This window comes from Cricetulus griseus, assembly GCF_003668045.3.
Source record: "Cricetulus griseus strain 17A/GY chromosome 1 unlocalized genomic scaffold, alternate assembly CriGri-PICRH-1.0 chr1_0, whole genome shotgun sequence".
Lineage (NCBI taxonomy): Eukaryota > Metazoa > Chordata > Mammalia > Rodentia > Cricetidae > Cricetulus > Cricetulus griseus.
This window is the reverse complement of record NW_023276806.1, coordinates 193,173,163-193,192,765: the sequence shown is the minus strand read 5'-3', so window position 1 is coordinate 193,192,765 and position 19,603 is coordinate 193,173,163. Positions and strand designations below refer to the sequence as shown.

The following is a 19,603-nucleotide window of genomic DNA, read 5'->3' as shown; positions in this document are numbered from 1 at the left end:
TATTAGATTCCTCATTCAAGTAGAATTTTGAGGTCATTTTATAACTAACTTGCCTCGTTTAGCATAATGGCTTCAAGTTCATCCACATTGTAGCATGTGTTGGTGTTTCTTTTGAAGGCTGAGTCGTATTCCATGGTGGATATACCTCATTATGCTGACCTGTTCATCCCACAATGGACTCAGGTTGCTTCTACCTCCTGGCTCCTGTGGATAATGTTGTTATGAATGTAGGTGTTCTACCGTCTCAAGACCTTGCTTCCAAGTCTTTTGACTATGTGCCAAGTTGTATGCCTGGATCATAAACAATATTATTATTATTTTCAGCATTACACAGGGATGGGGCATTTCCCCACATTAGGTGCACCGTTTTTACTTTGCCCTAGTAGAGGCACTCATGAAGTCCTTATATTTCATGTAGATCCCCCAACCAACCCCAGGGCTAGTGTGAGGGTCGGGTATAGTACCTGCAGACAGACATCACCCTCCTTCCAATGGGAGCTGCAAGACAGAACCAGGTAACCGACTTGCCTTTCCTCCTTCCTCAGCCCCAGCCGCCCAGGATGCCGGGCCGGTGGGGACAAGGAAGCTGAAGGTGCCCCTCAAGTGGAAGCTGGCAAGAGGCTGGAGGAACTGCGCCGGCGCCGCGGGGAGACTGAGAGCGAAGAGTTCGAAAAACTCAAACAAAAGCAACAGGAGGCAGCCTTGGAGCTGGAAGAGCTGAAGAAAAAGAGGGAAGAGAGAAGGAAGGTCCTGGAGGAAGAGGAGCAGAGGAGGAAGCAGGAGGAGGCCGATCGAAAAGCTAGAGAAGAGGTAAGGACTGCCTTGCGCCCACAGCACTGGGAATAGATTTTGATGTGCTTACTCTTTGCTCTGTCTGTCACAGGAAGAGAAGAAAAGGCTAAAGGAAGAGATTGAAAAGAGAAGGGCAGAAGCTGCTGAGAAGCGTCAGAAGATGCCAGAAGACGGCTTGTCTGAGGACAAGAAGCCGTTCAAGTGTTTCACTCCTAAAGGCTCATCTCTCAAGGTAATTTTTGTCCCAGAATGTTAAACTTCTCTTCCAGGATCAAAGAAATGTGTTTGGAGCCCCTTTGTTTTTGATCATACAAGACTTTCTTCGCTTCATTTAACTCTTTGCTGTCCTGTGTTAATCTGTTCAGGCTACTACCAAATATCTTTGACCTGGTAACTTATAAGTAACAGAAATGTATTGCCCACAGATTTAGAGGCTGAAAATCCAAGATCAAGGCACTAACAATTCAGTATCTGGTTCTTCGTAGACAACACTTTCTTGCTGTTCTTGTATGGCAGAAGGGAAAAGCAGGGGTAGGCAAGCTCCCTCTGGCCTCTTTAAGAAGTGCACTAATCCCGTTCATGAGGAGTCTACCTTAAGGCCCCACCTCTTATATGGCATATTGGGGATTGGATAGCATCATATGAATTTTAGAGGGCTACAAACCAAAATTTGATCACTGACTCCGCTGCTTTTTGTTAATTTCGTGATTACTAAAAGCAAAATAGCTGGGATTAGTGTGGGTGCAAATTGCAAAGCTGTTACTATGGAGATGAGAGACAACTTGGATAGGGTCCTTTTCCCAGAGTGTTATGTCTTACTACTGCCTTCATGGGACAGAACTCCTAACTCTTAGGACATAAGTTCTTGTCCAGAGAAAAGAGAAGGAGCCAAAAAGAGCTGAAGTCAGGGAGACCACAGGGTGGTTGAGATGTGGGGGAAAGACAGCAGACTCAGTCATTTGTTAGCAAGTCTCTCTTTTCATTTGAACACCCAGTACAGTGCCTTATGCATTGAAGGTATTTGATAAATGTTTGCAGATGAGTAAGCGAGGCCTTGGAGAAGCTTTAACATTTGTGTGCTGTCTTCATCTACCATTAGCGTAACTAGACTACAACCATCAATGGGCAAAGCCAGTGTCAAGTCTCAACTAGGCTTCCATGGCTCCATGTTCATGGTGTTTGAAAGTGACCAAAAGCCAGTCACCTATTTGTCAGATGTTTTTTATGTGTATGTGGAGGGCACGCATGTGTGTAGAGGCCAAGGTCAACCTCAAGTGTTGTTCCTCAGAAGCCACCCACCTTTATTTATATTTATTTATTTATTTATTTATTGAGTCAGGTTCTCCTCTTAGCCTGGATACTGCCTGTCTCCAGGTTCCCAGAGCTTTAATTACAAGCATTTACAACCTCAGTTGGGTTTTTACATTGGGACCCAAGGTTTGAACTAAGGTCCTCATGCTTCTAGAACACACATCTTTAATGAGCTTTTTCAGCTACACTCAGAATTCAAATTATTTCACTTAGTTTTTAATAATGATGTGGATACTAGTCACAGGTTTGTTTGTTTGGAAACAGTGTCTCACTATGTGGCCCTGGCTATCCTAGAACTTGCTATGTAGACCAGGCTGGTCTCAAATTCACAGAAACCCACATGCCTCTGCCCCCTAAATGCTGGAATTAAAGGCATGTACCACAATGCCCAGCTTGGTTACAGTTCTAATACTTCCCAAAGTACCATTGCAATATGGTAATATCGATTTGGTCAATCACAGACCACATGCACATTACTGGTACATAATGACAATGTAGGTATCTTAGTTTCTAGGAGTATGAGCAAAGCATGATGCTCACAAAATGAGATCATCCAACAGACAACGTGTTTCTCAGAATGTATCCTTGTTGCAAGGAAATCCGTGACTTTTATACTTGAACACTCATCTCAGGTCTGCTATGGGAAAATCTAAGATTTTTGCTTAACAAAAATCCATTTAGCTTACACTTCCATGCCATTGTTCATCACAGAAGAAAGTCAGGGAAGGAACTCAAACAGCACAGGAACCTGCAGGCAGGAGCTGATGCAGAAGACATGGAGGAGGACTGCTTACTGGCTTGCTCCTCATGGTTCACTCAGTTTGCTTTCTTTCTTTCTTTCTTTTTTTTTTTTTTTTTTTTTTTTTGGTTTTTGAGACTGGGTTTTCTGTGTAGCTTTGGAGCCTATCCTGGCACTCGCTCTGGAGACCAGGCTGACCTCGAACTCACAGAGATCCCCCTGCCTCTGCCTCCCGAGTGCTGGGATTGAAGGCATGCGCCACCAACGCCCAGTCAGTTTGCTTTCTTATAGAAACCAGAACCACCAGCCCAGGGATGGCCCCACCTACCATGGGCTGGACCCTCCCACACCAACCACTAGAGAGGAAAATGTTCTACAGGCTGCCTGCAGCCCAATCTTATGGAGGCATTTTCTCGACTGAGGTTCCCTCCGCAGTCCTCCCAGGTGACTGTATCTTGTGTCAAGTTAATGTAAAACTTACCAGAACACCAATCTAAGGCAGAGTGGGAATTTGTTTTTAAATGTTTGACATTTCTAGCAGTACGCTGCACACTGTGAGAAAGAAAAGTGCAGAGTACAGTTGCTGCCCTTGATGGGAATGCAGTCGTCTGCCTCAGGACTCCCAAAGGGAGCATCCAAGCCAGTGAGTGCTCAGAGCACAGCACAATAAGCAGGCCAGTTCCATCTCTGAACACTAACATTTGAAATTCATATAATTATTTTATGTCATGAAATAGTTTTTTTTCAACCTCCTAATAATATAAATTTTTGTTAAAAGTAGGGGCTGGAGAGATGGCCAGGAGTTAAGAACGCATGTTGATCTTGTAGAGGACCTGGGTTCAGGTCCCAGCACCCATTCAACAGCTAGAAAGCATCTGTAACTCCAGTTCCAGAGGACCTAACACCTTTTTTGGTCTCCATGGGCAATGCCTGCAGACATACATCACCTGCAAAACACACATACATATAAAACTTAAAAAAAATAGATCTAAAAAAACAAAGTGCTTAAGGCTGGTTGTAGTAACACACTCTTATGATTGCAGCACTGGGAGGCTAACACAAGGGCATCAGTTCAAGGCCAGCCTGGACCTAGTGAGTTCCAAGCCAACCTGAGGTACAGAGTAAAACCCCTACTAAAAAAACAAACACAAAACAATAAAACATGTTTTCCTTTGATTGTTTGGGACCTTCATGGCAAACACAGTCTTGACCATGGCTTGAGAATCATTGGTATGGAAATGAGAGCAGAAAGACAAAAAACAAAAGGAACAACAAAAGCAATCAACCAAGAAGAAACCTCCCTCCACTCTGGTTATCTCTGAGCAGCCACACAGTGCAGTCTGTCCCCAGATCTGCTCTTTTGTTCCTGGATCAACAAATAATCAAAGAAAACAATGTTCTCTCTTCCTTCCTTAAAATCTCTCCCAAGTTGACCCTTCCTTGAACAGTCCTGATAACAGGAGCATAGTCGTCACTGAGACTGCCAGATCCTATCTACTCTGATTTCTGGAGAAACTGGACTTCCTCCTAGCAATGCTCTTTAGTCATCACCTTTCTACCAAGCCCCTCAGCTTCCTCATTTCTCATGTCTATCCTTCATCCACATTCTTCTCCTCTGGCCTTCCTGGGAAGCCCCTTTCTGTCTTCTCTCTCATGGAACTGCACGTGCCAGCAGTCATTTAAAGTCAATGCATAGAAACATTTTTAATTTCTACACAATAGAGATGAGCATTTAGGAATACACTATGTGCCACTTGTCTCACTGGTGTTTCTTAAAGAACTCCCTGGGATTTTCCTAAACTCAGCTTATCTTATAATGGAATTCCTATAGCTATCGATGCACTCCAGACAGAAGCTTCGGTTATAATCATTCAAACACACAGGTTACCACCTGTGTATAATGCCAATGAGAGGGTAACATTTCATTTTGGACCTCACAATAGTACGAAATGGTATATTTTATCTATTACTTATGATTTCCACTATATGGGAAACTCCAAACATGAGTTCTCATTGCTTGATTATGGTAGCAGTGAATGATAACATACCCAAAGAATAAATTTTAAGTAGATGAAATCTAAAGGTCTTTGATATTGTTTGTGTTTGAGTTTACACAGTTTAATAGAGAAGTAGAGTGTGAAGTAAAGAAAATACGCAAACTAATATCTAAAATTGGCAGTATTATCTCTTCACTAAGTCTACTGAGACAGTACTGCTAACTCCTGGTCATCAGGGGTACCAACTTCACTCTTTAAATTCCTTAAACATTGTGCAGAGTGTTTAATTCATAAACTCCACACAAAGTGATTATTTATCACACAAAGTGATGGTTAAGGCATTTCCCAGCAAGAGTCAGTAAGTGGAGGGTGAGTCCTAACAAAACTAGAAAATGAAGTCAAGCTGGATTAACTATTCAGGAAGAACAGGAATGTGACAGGGTCTGTGTCTTGAGTTCATGTGACAACCAAGGTGAGCAGGATGGCCCAAGTCAGTAAGACACTGGCAGAGCCACACACACAAACCAAGTCTCAGCTCTGCACTGTACTTCCCACCACCCTCCGTACCCTCAAGTCTCTGTTAAGTATTTGACTTGTTTAAAAAAAAAAAAAAAGTTCCCCTCTAGCTCATGGATGCTTTCCCCAAATTGTAAACTACAAAACTCAGTTCAAATATCAAAACTTCTGAACAGCCTTCTCCACCCCCCCCCACTTTGCCTTATAGATGTGGTATCATGTTCCCATCTTTAACATGGTAACTATCACTGACATTTAAATGTTTTATTTATGTTCTCCTAATCTACTAAGTGTGCATTCTCCTTAAGGACCTTGTGTTCTCTTAGTCTGCCAAGGAGCACACGTGCTGCAAGGTTCGTTCCATCTCCTACCCTGTCCAGGAATCTACCATAGTGACCTGTCCTAGGTCCACAGACTCCAGCGCTCCCTTCTCTCAACCAATTTGGATGAATATAACAGATTACTATAGACTGAGTAGTTATCACTGCCAGGTGTGATGACACATGCCTGTCAGTCCAGCACTAAGATACTGAGGCAAGAGGGCCAGGAATTCAAGGACAGCCTACACTACACAGTAAGACCTTGTCTCAAAACATCAACAACAACAAACCCCAGCGGCTAAACCAAGTAAACATCTGCTTCCCACAGAGTTGAAGACTGGGAAGTACAAGGTCATCAGTATGCCAGCCTTGCTGATTCTGGAAAGGGGTTTCCAAATCCTCCTCCACAAATGGGCATGTTATTGCTGTCTCCTCGTGTGACAGAGAATGAGACAATAAGCTTTCTTGTCTTTTCCATCAGAGCACTAATGCCATTCATGAGGACTCCACCCTCCTGACACAATTCCCTTCAAAAGAACCCATTCTAAATGACATCACAGGAGGTATAGATTTGAGACTATGAATAATTAATTTGTCATTGGTCTGTATTATGTAAGGCCATCTTACTGGCTGTTCCTTGCTTCCAAAACTTAGTGTCACCCCGCTCCCCCCAGCGGCTCTCTCTGCATTCTTTATCTTCTTCCAATCCTACTTCTCCTTCCCCAGTGTCAGACATAGTATTCCTAGTTTTCTCCCCATCGGGGCTGCTGTGCATATCCCTGTAGTGCCTGCACATGATCTGTGGTGTTTCTTTTTGCCAGGTTCAGGAATGATAGTGGTGTGGTTGAAGGGCACTGTGAGTCAGCTACAGGCCATAAAGCAGGACCAAAGGAGACACTTGTGCCTTTCTACCCAGAAAGGTCCATGTGCCTTGCCTTCCACGGGTGCTCAGAAGGTGCAGTCTCCGTTTAGTCATGTCTCAGTCTGTCAGCCTTCAGAGCTTCCCAGGGTTAGGGCTTTGCATATACTGTTTACTCAGCATAGTCACAAGGCTTCTTCTTTTCTTTTTCTATTTCTAGATAGAGGAACGAGCCGAATTTCTGAATAAGTCTGTGCAGAAAAGGTAAATATAATTGACTAATCAGTTGAGACTCATCAGCTGTTGTGCATATGGAGAGATGTCTTTTGTCTCATATTCTCACATCGGTGGGTTTTTTTGGCAGTGGCGTCAAATCTACTCATCAAGCAGCGGTAGTCTCCAAGATTGACAGCAGGCTGGAGCAGTATACCAATGCCATTGAGGTGAGTGCTGTTTCCTGGTCACGCACCTGTACAACAGAAGCAGGCTGGGGTCACAAATGTGCTCACAGAAGCACTCAGGGCGATGGAGGAGTCTGGCACCCTGATAATATTACAGTATTAGCAATGATCTCCACAACTAGGAAATAGCTATGGAGACAGTAACACAGTAAGAAAGATGTGTTAGAGACGTTTGAGTAGATTAACAGAGTGTTAATTTTCTTTGAAGAGAATGGATTCAATGAATGGATTTTCTTTATTGTGTGTGTATGAATGTTTTGAACACATGTATGTATGTGCACCCCGGAACTGGAGTTATAGTTGTGTGGATGCTGGGAACTAAATCTGGGTCCTCCGAAAGAACAGCAAGTGTTCTAAATCACTAAGTCTTCTCTCTGGTTGCTAATGAATAGACTGATGGATTAGCATCGTAAATAGTCACAAGTACATCACATTTTGTTTGCAGCAATCAAGGAAGGCACTGCACATCAACCCCTGGTTTCCACGTGCACACACACACACACACACACACACACACACACACACACACACACACACACAAACACACACTCACACTCCTACACATGCACACGCATGCATAGCATACATGCATACATGTTTAAAAACAAGACAGAACAAGTGCCTACCTCCTGGAGAGGCTTGGGAACTAGCTTTGTCAGCCACTGCACAAGCAAAAACAGCCTACATTTGACCCCTAAGACCCATATAAAGAAGCCAGGTGTGGCTGCACACATTGTAATCCAGTGCTGAGGAGGCAGAGACAAGGAGATTCCTGGGGGACACTGGCCAGACAGCCTAGATGAATTCATGAACAACCCCTCCCCTCAAAAAGAAGGTGGATGACTCCTAAGGAAAGTACCTGAGATTGAGCTTTGCCCCCCTCTCTCTTTCTCTCTCACACACACACACTCCTCTGGCCTACACACACATGCACACAATACACAAGAACATGCATGCACATTAAAAAAAATCTGCTGAAGAAATGGAGTCCTCTGTCACCCTAATGATATATGTAGCCCTAAAAAGCATATTTCCTTTCTGAAAGAGCCTCTGCTCCAGCTCTGACGTTTGTGTGGAAAATCGCATTATCAGAATAGAGTTGTACAACACAAATTATGAATCCCTTTCAATGGAAGTTTACACCATGATATTTTTTAGTTGATTGTGTTGAGGAAGACCAGCTCACGGTAATTTCATGAGGGCAAACTTTTCAATGCTGTCTTAAAACTTATTTATCCACTTCAGGGAACAAAAACTTCAAAACCTACTAAGCCTGCAGCATCAGATCTTCCTGTTCCGGCCGAAGGCGTCCGCAGTATCAAGAGCATGTGGGAGAAAGGGAATGTGTTTTCATCCCCCTCTGCCTCAGGGACACCAAATAAGGTATGAGTGTGGCTTTCACCAATCGCTTTGAAAAGTGATTTCCCCCCATTTGTATTAGCAATGGCCTTCATTCACAACAAACGCAATAAAGAATTACAATCTGCACCTTGATTTGCGCCCCCAAGGCAAAGTCAGCTCATAGAGAATGTATTTATTCATGTGCCAAGCCTGTGTACTCAGCTGTGCCCAAGGACCACTAAATGAAGTGCTTGCATTATTTATCAGCCATTAGGGTTGGGATGGGATGAGGAGACATGGGAGAAAAATTGATATTTCTTTTTAAAAGATTTATTTTTATTTTATGTGTATGGGTGTTTTGCCTATAGGTATGTCTATGCACTATGTACATGCCAGGTGCCTACAGAGGTCATTAGAGAGCATAGGATCCTCTGGAACTGGAGTTACAAATGGTTAGGAGCCGCTATGTAGGTGCTGGGAATTGAACCCAGGCCCTCTGGAAAAGCAGTCAGTGTTTTTAACCACTGAGCCATCTCTGCAGCCCCCTGATATTCTTTCTAAAGGGACAGAATCAATACAATCAATATACATTATTATAAAAAAGAATGTATTAAATTGGCTTCCATGGTGGAGGCTGGGTCAACAATGGCTGGCTGCACACTGGAGAGGCTCAGAAGCCACTGAAGGTGTCCTTTAGCGCACAGTACTGGGTGCTTCAGCAGTTCCAATCTGCTGATGAAGGCCTAGAGGATGCCTGGAGAGCTCCTGGGCTTTAGTCCACATTGGAAGGGTGAAAAAACTGGGTTCTTACATCAACAAAGGAAAGCTGGCTACAGAAACCACCAGACTGAAACAGCCAGAGACACACAGCACACAGCCGTCTTCATACCTGCTCACCACCAGGAGGTGCTGCCTACTCTGGGGACGGGGCAGTGAGTGTCTTCCCTCATCTCACACTAATCCTTCAGTCAGGTTGGCAATCAAGATCACCCACTGCAGATTTAAGGATACCTTGATGTTGCTCAGAAGAATTCCTGGGCAAATGTACTTTGTTCTTTAGTGTTACGGATGACTGGCTTTTTGCAGGAAACCGCTGGCCTGAAGGTGGGAGTCTCCAGCCGCATCAATGAATGGCTAACTAAATCACCAGATGGCAACAAATCACCTGCTCCAAAGCCTTCTGTAAGTAGCTTTTCTGAGGTTCTTGGATCTCACAACTTACACAGGAGCATAAAAGAGCAGTTGGCTCACCTGCCTGGCTTTCCTGTCCTCTGCTGCCGCTGCTGAGTGACATACCCACTGATGAGTGTGCAGATATAGAGCAGCCTGAGCAGATGCAGCACAATTCAGGGTAAGATGGAGCCTGGCCTCTGCCTGAGTGAGAGGGGAACTTTGCAATGATGCACAATGCTGAGGCAGTTCAATTAAGACTCTCTGCATGCCTCTTTTTTCTTCATTTATTGAATCATGTGTTTATTTGCCTTCCATTCTATAAATCACGCACAGGAATTTGAAATCAAAATGCCATGTTAATCTGGCTAATTCTTTATTACAAGTATTCCAAAACTTATTCCCAAAAGATTGTGTATTTTGACTGTTTTGAGGCCATGTTATCTAATCTTACCTAATTTCTGTAACAATGCAAAAATAGCTATTGAGTAGCTATTGAAATAATTGCTATTATACATAAAATATAAATTGAATAATGTCATCAACACCTGCAAACGAAAACCATAAAAAAATTGAAACTAGAAAATTGGAATACTCCTCCCACCCCCATGACACACACCATAACCAGTAAAAATGAAAACTACAAAAACTGACTATGAATATTATTTTAGACCACTAAAGCCTTCTTATTTGTTGACTAAGTGTAAGCTAGTTATACAAATATGCCTTTAACTCTCTCGTTGAATATATATAGTTGCCTTACACTTGTTACTAGAATAAATAAACCATTCACAGTCCCCATTCAGCCTTCTCTGCTAAGCTGGCTCTGCAGCTTTATTGGTATCATGGGAGTAGGAAGTGAATTGCAATAACCCACATTCATTGTATTTATTTGTTATTTATTTGTGTGTGTGTGTATGTGTGTGTGTGTGTGTGTGTGTGTGTGTGTGTTTTGAGATCAGGTCTCTCTACATATCCCTGGCTGTCCTGGAACTCACTGTGTAGATCAGGCTGACGTGGAAAATGACCTTCATTCTTTAAGAAGAAAAACACTACAGATCCCAAACATTTAAAGTGTTAAGCCCCTGCAGCATTTCACTGCATCTGTTGGCCCTACATATAATCTCCAAAGTCACTAAATCCTAGAACTTCCCAAATTATAAAGGAGAGATGGAAATGTTTGCATTCCCTTCTTGTCAGTAACACCTTGAACTTTTTAGTTAATATCCTAAGAGTCTTTACATAAGGTTTCACAAGAGGTATATGCCAGTGTGAACTCAGTTTACATTTGTGCAAACATTATACATTGAAAAAAATATCCCCTGCACCCAAATAGGTAAAGGAGAGGGATCACTAAAAGGAAAAAGGGGAGGCAAGACACCACACCCCAGATGAGACTTTGGCTCCTCAGGTTTCACCGGCAGCCATTTCGACATGAAAAGAATAAATTATTTTTAAATAGAGATAAATTATGGTCATTTCTGTCAATGTTATGGTTCTAGACCTATGATTACTAAGATTTTGATTTTTGAATTATGGATCCCTTTGATAGACAAATGAAACTAAATACCCTTCTATAGCTTGTAAATTTGAGAATCTCATGGACACATACTCCCCTTGAGATACTCTCATAAAAGAAAAGGGAAGGACACAAAGATAAAGGCTTTCTCTTTGAGTATGGCATCCTACCTCTACAGAGACGATCACTGATTTCTTCCCATATTTACAGCATGTGTGGTCTAGTTCATTCCTGTATCAAGTTTTTCTCATGTGTTTGGTCCAGTGCTTTCTCTCCAGTCTTTTGTCAGCACCTGACCTGCCTAGCTTCCCATCTTCTATATTGCCATCCTAGTGGGATGGTTAAATGTAAGTGATGCTATTATTACCACAGATGTAACTGTACTAAGGTTCCCACACCAAAGATTAACAGTAGCATTTCCTGGGGTTAATGATGGCCTCCTAAAAAGTGACAGGACAGAAAAGTAATCCTGGGGACTTACAAAATCAGTGGCTGCTTTACAGTAAGTGACTTGTAGACTTACCTAGGAAAACAAAGAAGGAAATAATATGACAGTTTGTACAGATTTTAGTGATCACCTTCTTCCCACTGGGTTTGGTGGATTGGTGTGGCTTCAAATAAGGACCAGATTAGAAGTAAGAAAATAAAATACTAGTTTGGTTATACTCACTAAGCTTTTTAGGCTTTGCACACATTCCTCTGGTAGTATTTCCTCCTATATTTTAGACCTAGCACCCACCATGTCAAATTACAGCTAGTCATGTGGCCATCTCCTGGGAAAAGATAATGACTCAGAACTCAGCAAGGCAGAAAGGAGGTAAAGTTTCAGTGTGGAAAAGGTCACTGGAATCCTGCGGATGTGTAGACTATCAGACAAAACGTCCGAGGAAGGTAGGATACAAAGACAGGTCAAACCGGGATATTAGGTACAGTCCATAAGGTGTCACAGTGGTGGCCTGCAGCTAAGTTCTGACCCACACCATTGTGTTTTGTCATTTTTCAAGTTATAACTTGAGCACATTTTTGAAGTATGGAAACATACATTCTTGAATGTATTGGTTCCAGTCCTTTCTTTTCTTACACCAGCCTCTTCAGACATTAGTGTTTGTATCTTGGTCCTTCAAGACATCCAAGTTTGACGTTTGGGGCTCTGATTAGGTTGATCCTAAGCCCAGGGTGTCAGAGCATTATCTGTAAGCAGCACCCAATAAGAGAACTCCAACAGTACCTTTCATTTGTGGACCAGATACAATTATTCTCAACCTATTTTTGTTTTTGTTTTTTTTGTTTTCACCGTGGGTATGTGGAGGAACAATCTTAGGTTTGTTGTTTGCAGGTGTTTCTCTTGTGGCCATGAGAACAAAGTCAGAGAGAGTTATTTCAACAGAACAGTCTTTATCCATACTAAAACCCCTACAAGTAGAGGAGTAATTCACAGGACTATTGCTAGCATGTTGAGTTCTAAAACTCAGAAGAAAAACCACCCAAGACTTAATACTTATGGCCTCTTTTCAGAAATGCTAAGAATTACAAGTGCTCCAAATTGTCCTATTCCCCAGAAAATTAGCATATTTAAAATTAAACATTGTCCTGCCTTGTGTCTTTCTGGAACATTCAAGCTACTTATGAGTAGAATTTATAAACTTTCAGTGTAACTTTGTAACTGGAATTCAAGTCTGAATGTTTTAGCTGGTTTGTCTATTCTTTGTGTCTAAACTGCATGTAATGTAGCAAAAAAAGTGCTAACTTGTCTTTCTTTTTGTTTAAAAAAAGAATGATGTCTTTCTCGGCTGGCTTCTCTTCTTCATTCTTTCCTCTCTGGCTGACTGGAGACCGCCTTTCCTGCCTTCATTTCTCCCTCTTCTCCCAGAGTGGGTCTTTCTCTAACATATAGTCTGGTCAGGTAATTTCATTTATATTTCCTCTTTGACTTGAAAATACTGACTTACAATGTGGATGTTGATATCTTCCTTATTTAAACCCTTTAAGTGATCTTGGAAGATTCATCAGTGCTAGTTCAGGGAAATGCAATCCGTTTTCTTAGGTAGGAACACTCATATGAAAGAAAAATATTTGTCATGTATGAATCAAATAAATGATTATACCCACTTTTTAGAGCTTCTGCCAGCTGTTCCTTACTGTAGTTGCCAAGGTTTTTAAGTCTTCCAGATGATTTGGCAACTTTTACCCACATTGGCAAATGTAGTGGAACTTTTTTCTTTCTAAATATGATTTGTCGCCCAATGTTTCCAAGTTAAATAGGTATCGCTTTCTAATAGAATATCAGGGATTCATGCCACAGACCCATAAACTCAATAAGAGTATGACAAATCTTCCCATGGCATTATTTAACAGTGCATGTTTAGTATTGAGATGCTGGTCAGAAATATGTTCATCAAAGCTGGTATCCATGGAAAACGACAGTTTCTAGCTTTGCCTTCCTAATGAGAAAAGGCATTGCCAAAGTAAGCAGTACTATTTTCTCCAAATACATTTGGAGTAAAACACATTTTCTCCAAACTACCTGTGCCAAGTACTAGTATAAGCGAATGCTGTAAGAAAAGCAGATGGAAACAGAAATTTGGATCCTTCTCCAAGTGAAATCAGTTATGAGGTGGTAAACAAGAATCCAAGGTTGTATAACTATTATGGGTCATATTTCACTGTTTCCTTCCCAGGATTCACATGTGTTCTTAACGTACATCATCAGTTGCACACTTCTCTTAGGGTTACCTTTTGTGACACGATTATTTTTGTGGGGCAAGGTTCTACTAATCTACTTACATACCTGGCCATCAAGAAACACAGGATGGTTTTAGTGTCTTCCTTCAGGTTGCAAGGCTCCAAGACAGTGACCCTGCATAAGGGGATTGTTAGGGGATGAATACAGCGCTACCGTGAATGAGCTAGGGAGATGATAGCCAGCACAGCACCATGGGGGCTATGAGAATTTAGGCTAGATGATTCCAAGTGCACTCCCTGAGGCATAGTGGGCCTGAGAAGCACTCTGAACTTCCAGCCTGCCTTTTGGGTAGGCACCACGGATGTCTGTAGCCAGAGTTGTTAGTGAAGGTCCCAGATGCTGTGTGCATTTCCAGCCCATTCTCAGGAAACAGGCAGGGTCTATTCACAAGTCAGGTAACAGCTAGTGGTTGTTCCATTTTGGATGGTAGATGTGGTGGTTAGCTTACTTAGACCGAGCCAGAAATTATGGTCACCTGTCATTTTTTTTTTCTGCTTTCTTTTCACTAGGACTTGAGGCCAGGAGATGTATCTGGCAAGCGGAACCTCTGGGAAAAGCAATCTGTGGATAAGGTCACTTCCCCCACTAAGGTAATTTTCTGGGGGAGTTTTTTTTTTCCTTATGAATGGTGGAATGTGATGTCCTGGGGTCAAATGAGAAATATTGCTAACTCACAAGTCTGTTCTTGGAGGGCCACCAGTTTCTAAAAGTCCTGTGTAGCCCAGAGAAAGGCCAATTTACAAAGCACTGCAGGTTTATCAGGCTTCTAACATAAATTGCTCAGTCATGGAATGGTTTCCAGTAAGACAGTTTCTAAATAGTTGTCCTAGTTGTGGACAAGCTGGTCAAGGGGGCAGGGTCCCTGATTGGCTACATAGTTCTTTGGGGGAAAACAAATCTCTTGAAATTGTGTCTCCTTCAATGGCTCCATTTCTAGAACTCTCTTAGGATACATTGCCTACAGCCTTGGACTTCATGAGGCTATGCCAAACATTTTAAGCAGACAAGTATGCTATCCAGTGCAGACTAATGGTCCTCTAGGAACGCTTGGTCCTCTAGGAAAAGGGTCTGTGTACTTTTCAGAAACATGCTTTGAGTGGTGTTTAAAATATGCTCAGAGAATAGCCAGTACTGCTGGTTGTGGTCTTTCCCCCATTTCCAGAAATAGGCCCACCATGTCCTTCAATAGGAGAAAATTCACAAAGAGAACTCAGATCAGAAACAAGGTGACAAGATTCGGGTCTAGAACCCCAGGATAGACTTCCTAAGCTAATGAGCGCTCTGAAGGCAGCTGAAGGATCACCAAGCTCTATTGCAGTGGGAGGGGGACTTCCTCCTGTCCTCCCTCTCTTCAACCTAAGTGTGCCACTCCACCTTCTCCATCTGTTATATACTGCTCTTTGATCCAATGAAACCCCAGCCTTTCTGCTTAAAGGCACTTCTGAATAATCCCATTAGCCAAATGTTTACTAAGTATGCTAAAGAGCACCCAGTGCAGGTCACCATGCCAAACACCAGCACTGAGGGAGCAGCTGCTGACTGCTAGACACTGTCACTGTCTCCTGTGATTCCCCCAGCTACTGTGAGAGGGAAGTGGTGGGATCATTCCCATTTCTTTCTTTTATAGCCAAAGAAAACAAGGCACTGAGATATTAAATAACTTTTGTAGAGGAACATGTCTAACAAGTAGCCAGACATGTACTGAGGGACTGGGAAGATGGCTCGGTGGTTAGGAGCATTTTCCATTGCAGCAGATGTCCCAGGTTTGATTCCCAGCACCCACATGACAGTTCCCAACTCTCTGTAACTACAGGACTAGGGGATCAACACTCTCTTCTGGCCTCCAAGGGCATGCACATGGGACCCAGTTATATATGCAGTCAAAACACAAACATACAACAAAAAAATGTTTAATGTTCAAAAAATACCTACAGTGACACACTGAACCTACATTTTTTTTTTCTGAGACAGGATTTCTCTGTGTAACACACCTGGCTGTCCTGGAACCCATTTTGTAGACCAGGCTGGCCTCAAACTCACAGACATCCATAATCGTCTGCCTCCCTAGTGCTGGAATTAAAGGCCTGCACCACCATAGCCAGCTTCTGAACCAACTTTCTTAACCACTACCCATAATTTTTTTTTTTTTTAGAATGTACATCAGCAGAAAATGTAATGTTCTTAAATTACCTTCCTAATTTTCTATTGGTGGCAGGGGAAGGATGAATTTTTTTTTAACACAAAGAATGAACTTGTGGGCCTAAGACTTTAAAATCCTGGTAGCATAGAAATATCTTCCAAAGGGGGCTGGAGAGATGGCTCAGGGGTTAAGAGCACTGGCTGTTCTTCCAGAGGTCCTGAGTTCAATATCCAGTAACCACATGGTGGCTTGCAACCATCTATAATGAGATCTGGTGCCCTCTTCAGACATAGAGGCAGAACAATGTATACATAATAAGTAAATCTAAAAAAGAAAAAAAAAAGAAAAAAGAAAAGAAATATCTTCCAAAGCAGTGGTCCAAATATTATGACAGCTTCCTTTCTAACTAGGGGATGTTGACTGTCCACTGTCACAGGTATCAGGGTCTCTGTGGTCACACATTCAAGCTGTGGAAAGTAGAGGAAAACCACTCTAGAATGGTGGGACTAAGAGGACACCTCTCACATACAAGACAGCATGGAAGGTGTACTTGGTACTGTGCAGCACGGTGGGACAAAGGAGAGGGATCATGCCTTCCTCACTAGTCTCACCACTCATCTCCTACAGAGGTTATAATGACACCACCAAGACCTAGCTGATTTAATGAGCCAGCAGGGGAGGCATCCCTGCTCCCAAAACACCAAACTTCCTACTTAATGTGTGGCCATTCCCTTGAAATGAAAAGACACCACACTGAAAATGCAATGTATCACTCATTAATATGTTATTTACCTCAGCAGGGCCTTTTAGCAGCTGGATGAAGGGGAGAGGAATGGATAAGAATAGACAAAGGGTAGATAAGTCTCAAGGATCTGTGTGTAGGGATTAAGAAAAAAGAACATGGATAGGGGTGCATAGGAGAAAACCAATGGTAAGCATGTCCTCTGTCACAATTACATGTTGCTGTGGCCTTGACTGAGCTAACCAGTCATGTACAACTAAAACGCTAGAAATCCCCAGTCTGTATAGTAGAGCTTGAAAGCCATCTTGACTTTGAGTGTCATGAGCAAAGGTCAAGGTAAGAAGAAAAGAAAAAGTGAAAAGAAATCGGTATAAAGATGGAGCAAAAGGTCACATTTGAAGAGAATGCCAGAAATACCCTCCCCCTTCAAGTCATTTATATTTACTCCTATCATACATTATGTCTTTCTAGTTTATTTTTCTGACAAAATCCATCCTACTGAAACACTGTGGGCTGCTGATTTAAAGTTCTTTTCTCTCAGCAGGTTTGAAACAATCGGAGAAAGAACCCAACTGCAAGACATCTTGCTGGGCCAGCTCAGTTGTAGGGGGCTAATTGCTCTGTTTATATTTATGTTGATTTACTAAATTGGGTTCATTTTCCTTTTTTTCTCTTATTTTCCAATATCCCAGTAAACCCATGTATATGCTCACTATATTTAATAGTCACAACTAGAGATGTTCATGGTCAAAGTACTGCCTTTGCAAAGGAGCCTGTTTCTAAACAAACCCATGCTGTGAAATAGACTCGCTACTGTCTGCTGTCATCTGAACAGTGACACCAACCACATTGGAAGTCAACAAAAGGAATTTGAGGTTAAGATTATCTGAGGAATGTATGGGGGGGGGGATGAACCATAGGTTTTGTTTTGTTTCCATAACGACATCATGTTTCTGCACTTTAGAGTAAAGCATGGAAGAAATTATCTAAGTAGGTAATCGAAACTATCTGAAAGTAACCCATTTCAGATCTGATCTAGGGCAATAATGGTTGTATTTTTTAAAAAAAAAAAAAAAGATGTACTGTTGAGATATTGTTTTTTTATGTGCTGGTTCATATACCTAAATTGGATGATTATTTTAGCTGACCGTGGTACTGATTCTTTTTCAGGTTGATTGCTTTGTGGATTTCTTTGGTAGTGATAGTAGCCTGAACCACATTTAGATAACACAACTATGTAATGTATGTGCATACATGTATACAGACACACTAATGGTAGGCTGCTCTTTCATGTGCTAGACTATTATATTTAGTAGTATGTCCTTGTAACTCATCAATATCACAGCTTTTGAAGATTAAAAATCACAATATTATAATATTTCATATTTGCCAGTAGAAACATGGAAGTTAGGTATAGCTATGTTTTCAATGCCCAATGACTTATAAGAAAAAAAAGTATTGGAAAAAAAAGAGATTAGAAGTGTCAAAATTAGTTGAAATTTCTTATAAGACATAGTATTTAGTTTATAATTGAGGGCAGTCTTGAAGTCCAGAGTGAATTTTATTAAGTCTACCATCTGGACCAAGCTCAAAGCCTACTTATTTGTAACAGTAAAGTTTCCCCCCAAAAGTTGGCCTACATAATATCTAAGGTGTCTTCTTTCTGTACCACTTAGAGTCAAGGAGTTTGGAGACAGTATTGCACAAATTAGAATTCATGTAGACACCTAAACAATGACCAACTCTGCCTCGTAGAGAAACAGACAGGTACAGTGAGCAAAGGCATGGCAGTGCTTCTATCTTGTTGTGCTCAGACCCTTTAAATCAAAAGTTTCTGTCATTATTAGTCAGTTGGTACTGTCCTAAATTGATAATATCTTGAAATTTCAAAAGTATATGTAAATTTTAATAGTTTTACTCCCTCGCCAGGGGTCTCTAGGGTTATCAGAGCCTATATTATATTAGCTTCTCTTCCTTCTTTCCACTAGATGACAAAAAGTACCCCAGCGTCTTACAGAATGTTCCTATATAGAACATTCTATGCGTACAGTGTCATTGTACAAATTCATACCTCAGCTGACTTAACCAAAATTATCTTAGTCTCCATTCCTTCCGCATGGGGAGAGCCCCCAAAATAGCTCTAATTTTAATCCACATATTTCCCTTCAGGAGGGAAGGGCTGGCTTGAGGGGTAGCCACTGCCTTGAAAGTCTACTTTTCTCATGAATTAGTAAAGATAGTTGGATTCCCTAGCTTTTAGCACACTTGGGCCAAAGGAAGGAAAGCCACTAAGACTACACGAGTCATCTATCCATGACAGAGTAGACACAAGTCTATGGTAAGATGAACTAGAATGCACATGGTGCACCATGGAAATGACTTCCATCATTGGAGTAAAATGGATCAGATTGATGGTGAGGGAACACGGCTGTGTTAGAGCTTTGAACAAAGGCCTTCTCCTGACCGCTATTACATAGGCTTTTTGGGTTTTGTTGCTTTTAAGGAAGTTCAAAGTTGGAAAAAGAATGTTTTGATCCTAAATTTTATTCCAATATTTGGATGACATAAGTTTTAGGGTAGAATTTTGTTCTGCTTGGATTTAGAAAGCAAATTTCTCATTTACTTGTTCAATTACAGCTCTCTGTTATCTTTAAGAGAGGAAACTGCACGTGGACTAGCGTGTTCTGTGAATCTGCCATTGTTAAAAACATTATAAACACTTGGTATTTTTCACTGATGATTGATCGCTGCAATAAAAATATATTGTGAAAATGCATCCACAATAAATGGAATTCTTCCAAATGTCTCTGCCTCATGCATTTTTCTGTGCTCTATTGATTGTGGGAAATGTGTCTATAATAACAGAGGATGGTGAGTGCTGGCTTCGCTCAATAAAGGGAAAACATGTTGAGACAGGATTTCATGTAGCCCAGACTGTCCTGGAACTCATTAT

General features: G+C 41.6%; 1 protein-coding gene across 4 annotated transcripts in view; it reads left to right on the top strand.

The window, feature by feature from the left end:
• The window catches only part of Cald1 (caldesmon 1), a 181,449-nt gene extending 161,995 nt beyond the window's left edge, over positions 1-19,454 (top strand). For 3 of the 4 annotated variants that reach the window (XM_027391424.2, XM_027391427.2, XM_027391426.2), the window contains 8 exons: positions 546-810; positions 884-1,024; positions 6,755-6,798; positions 6,899-6,977; positions 8,241-8,378; positions 9,423-9,518; positions 14,278-14,358; positions 17,192-19,454. In XM_027391424.2, the coding sequence (XP_027247225.1) occupies positions 546-810; positions 884-1,024; positions 6,755-6,798; positions 6,899-6,977; positions 8,241-8,378; positions 9,423-9,518; positions 14,278-14,358; positions 17,192-17,200 (853 nt within the window). In that variant the 3' untranslated portion in view covers positions 17,201-19,454. The remainder of the gene's footprint in view (positions 1-545; positions 811-883; positions 1,025-6,754; positions 6,799-6,898; positions 6,978-8,240; positions 8,379-9,422; positions 9,519-14,277; positions 14,359-17,191) is intronic. The other variant, XM_027391425.2, reaches the window with a different exon arrangement.
• The last annotated feature ends 149 nt before the right edge of the window (positions 19,455-19,603 follow it).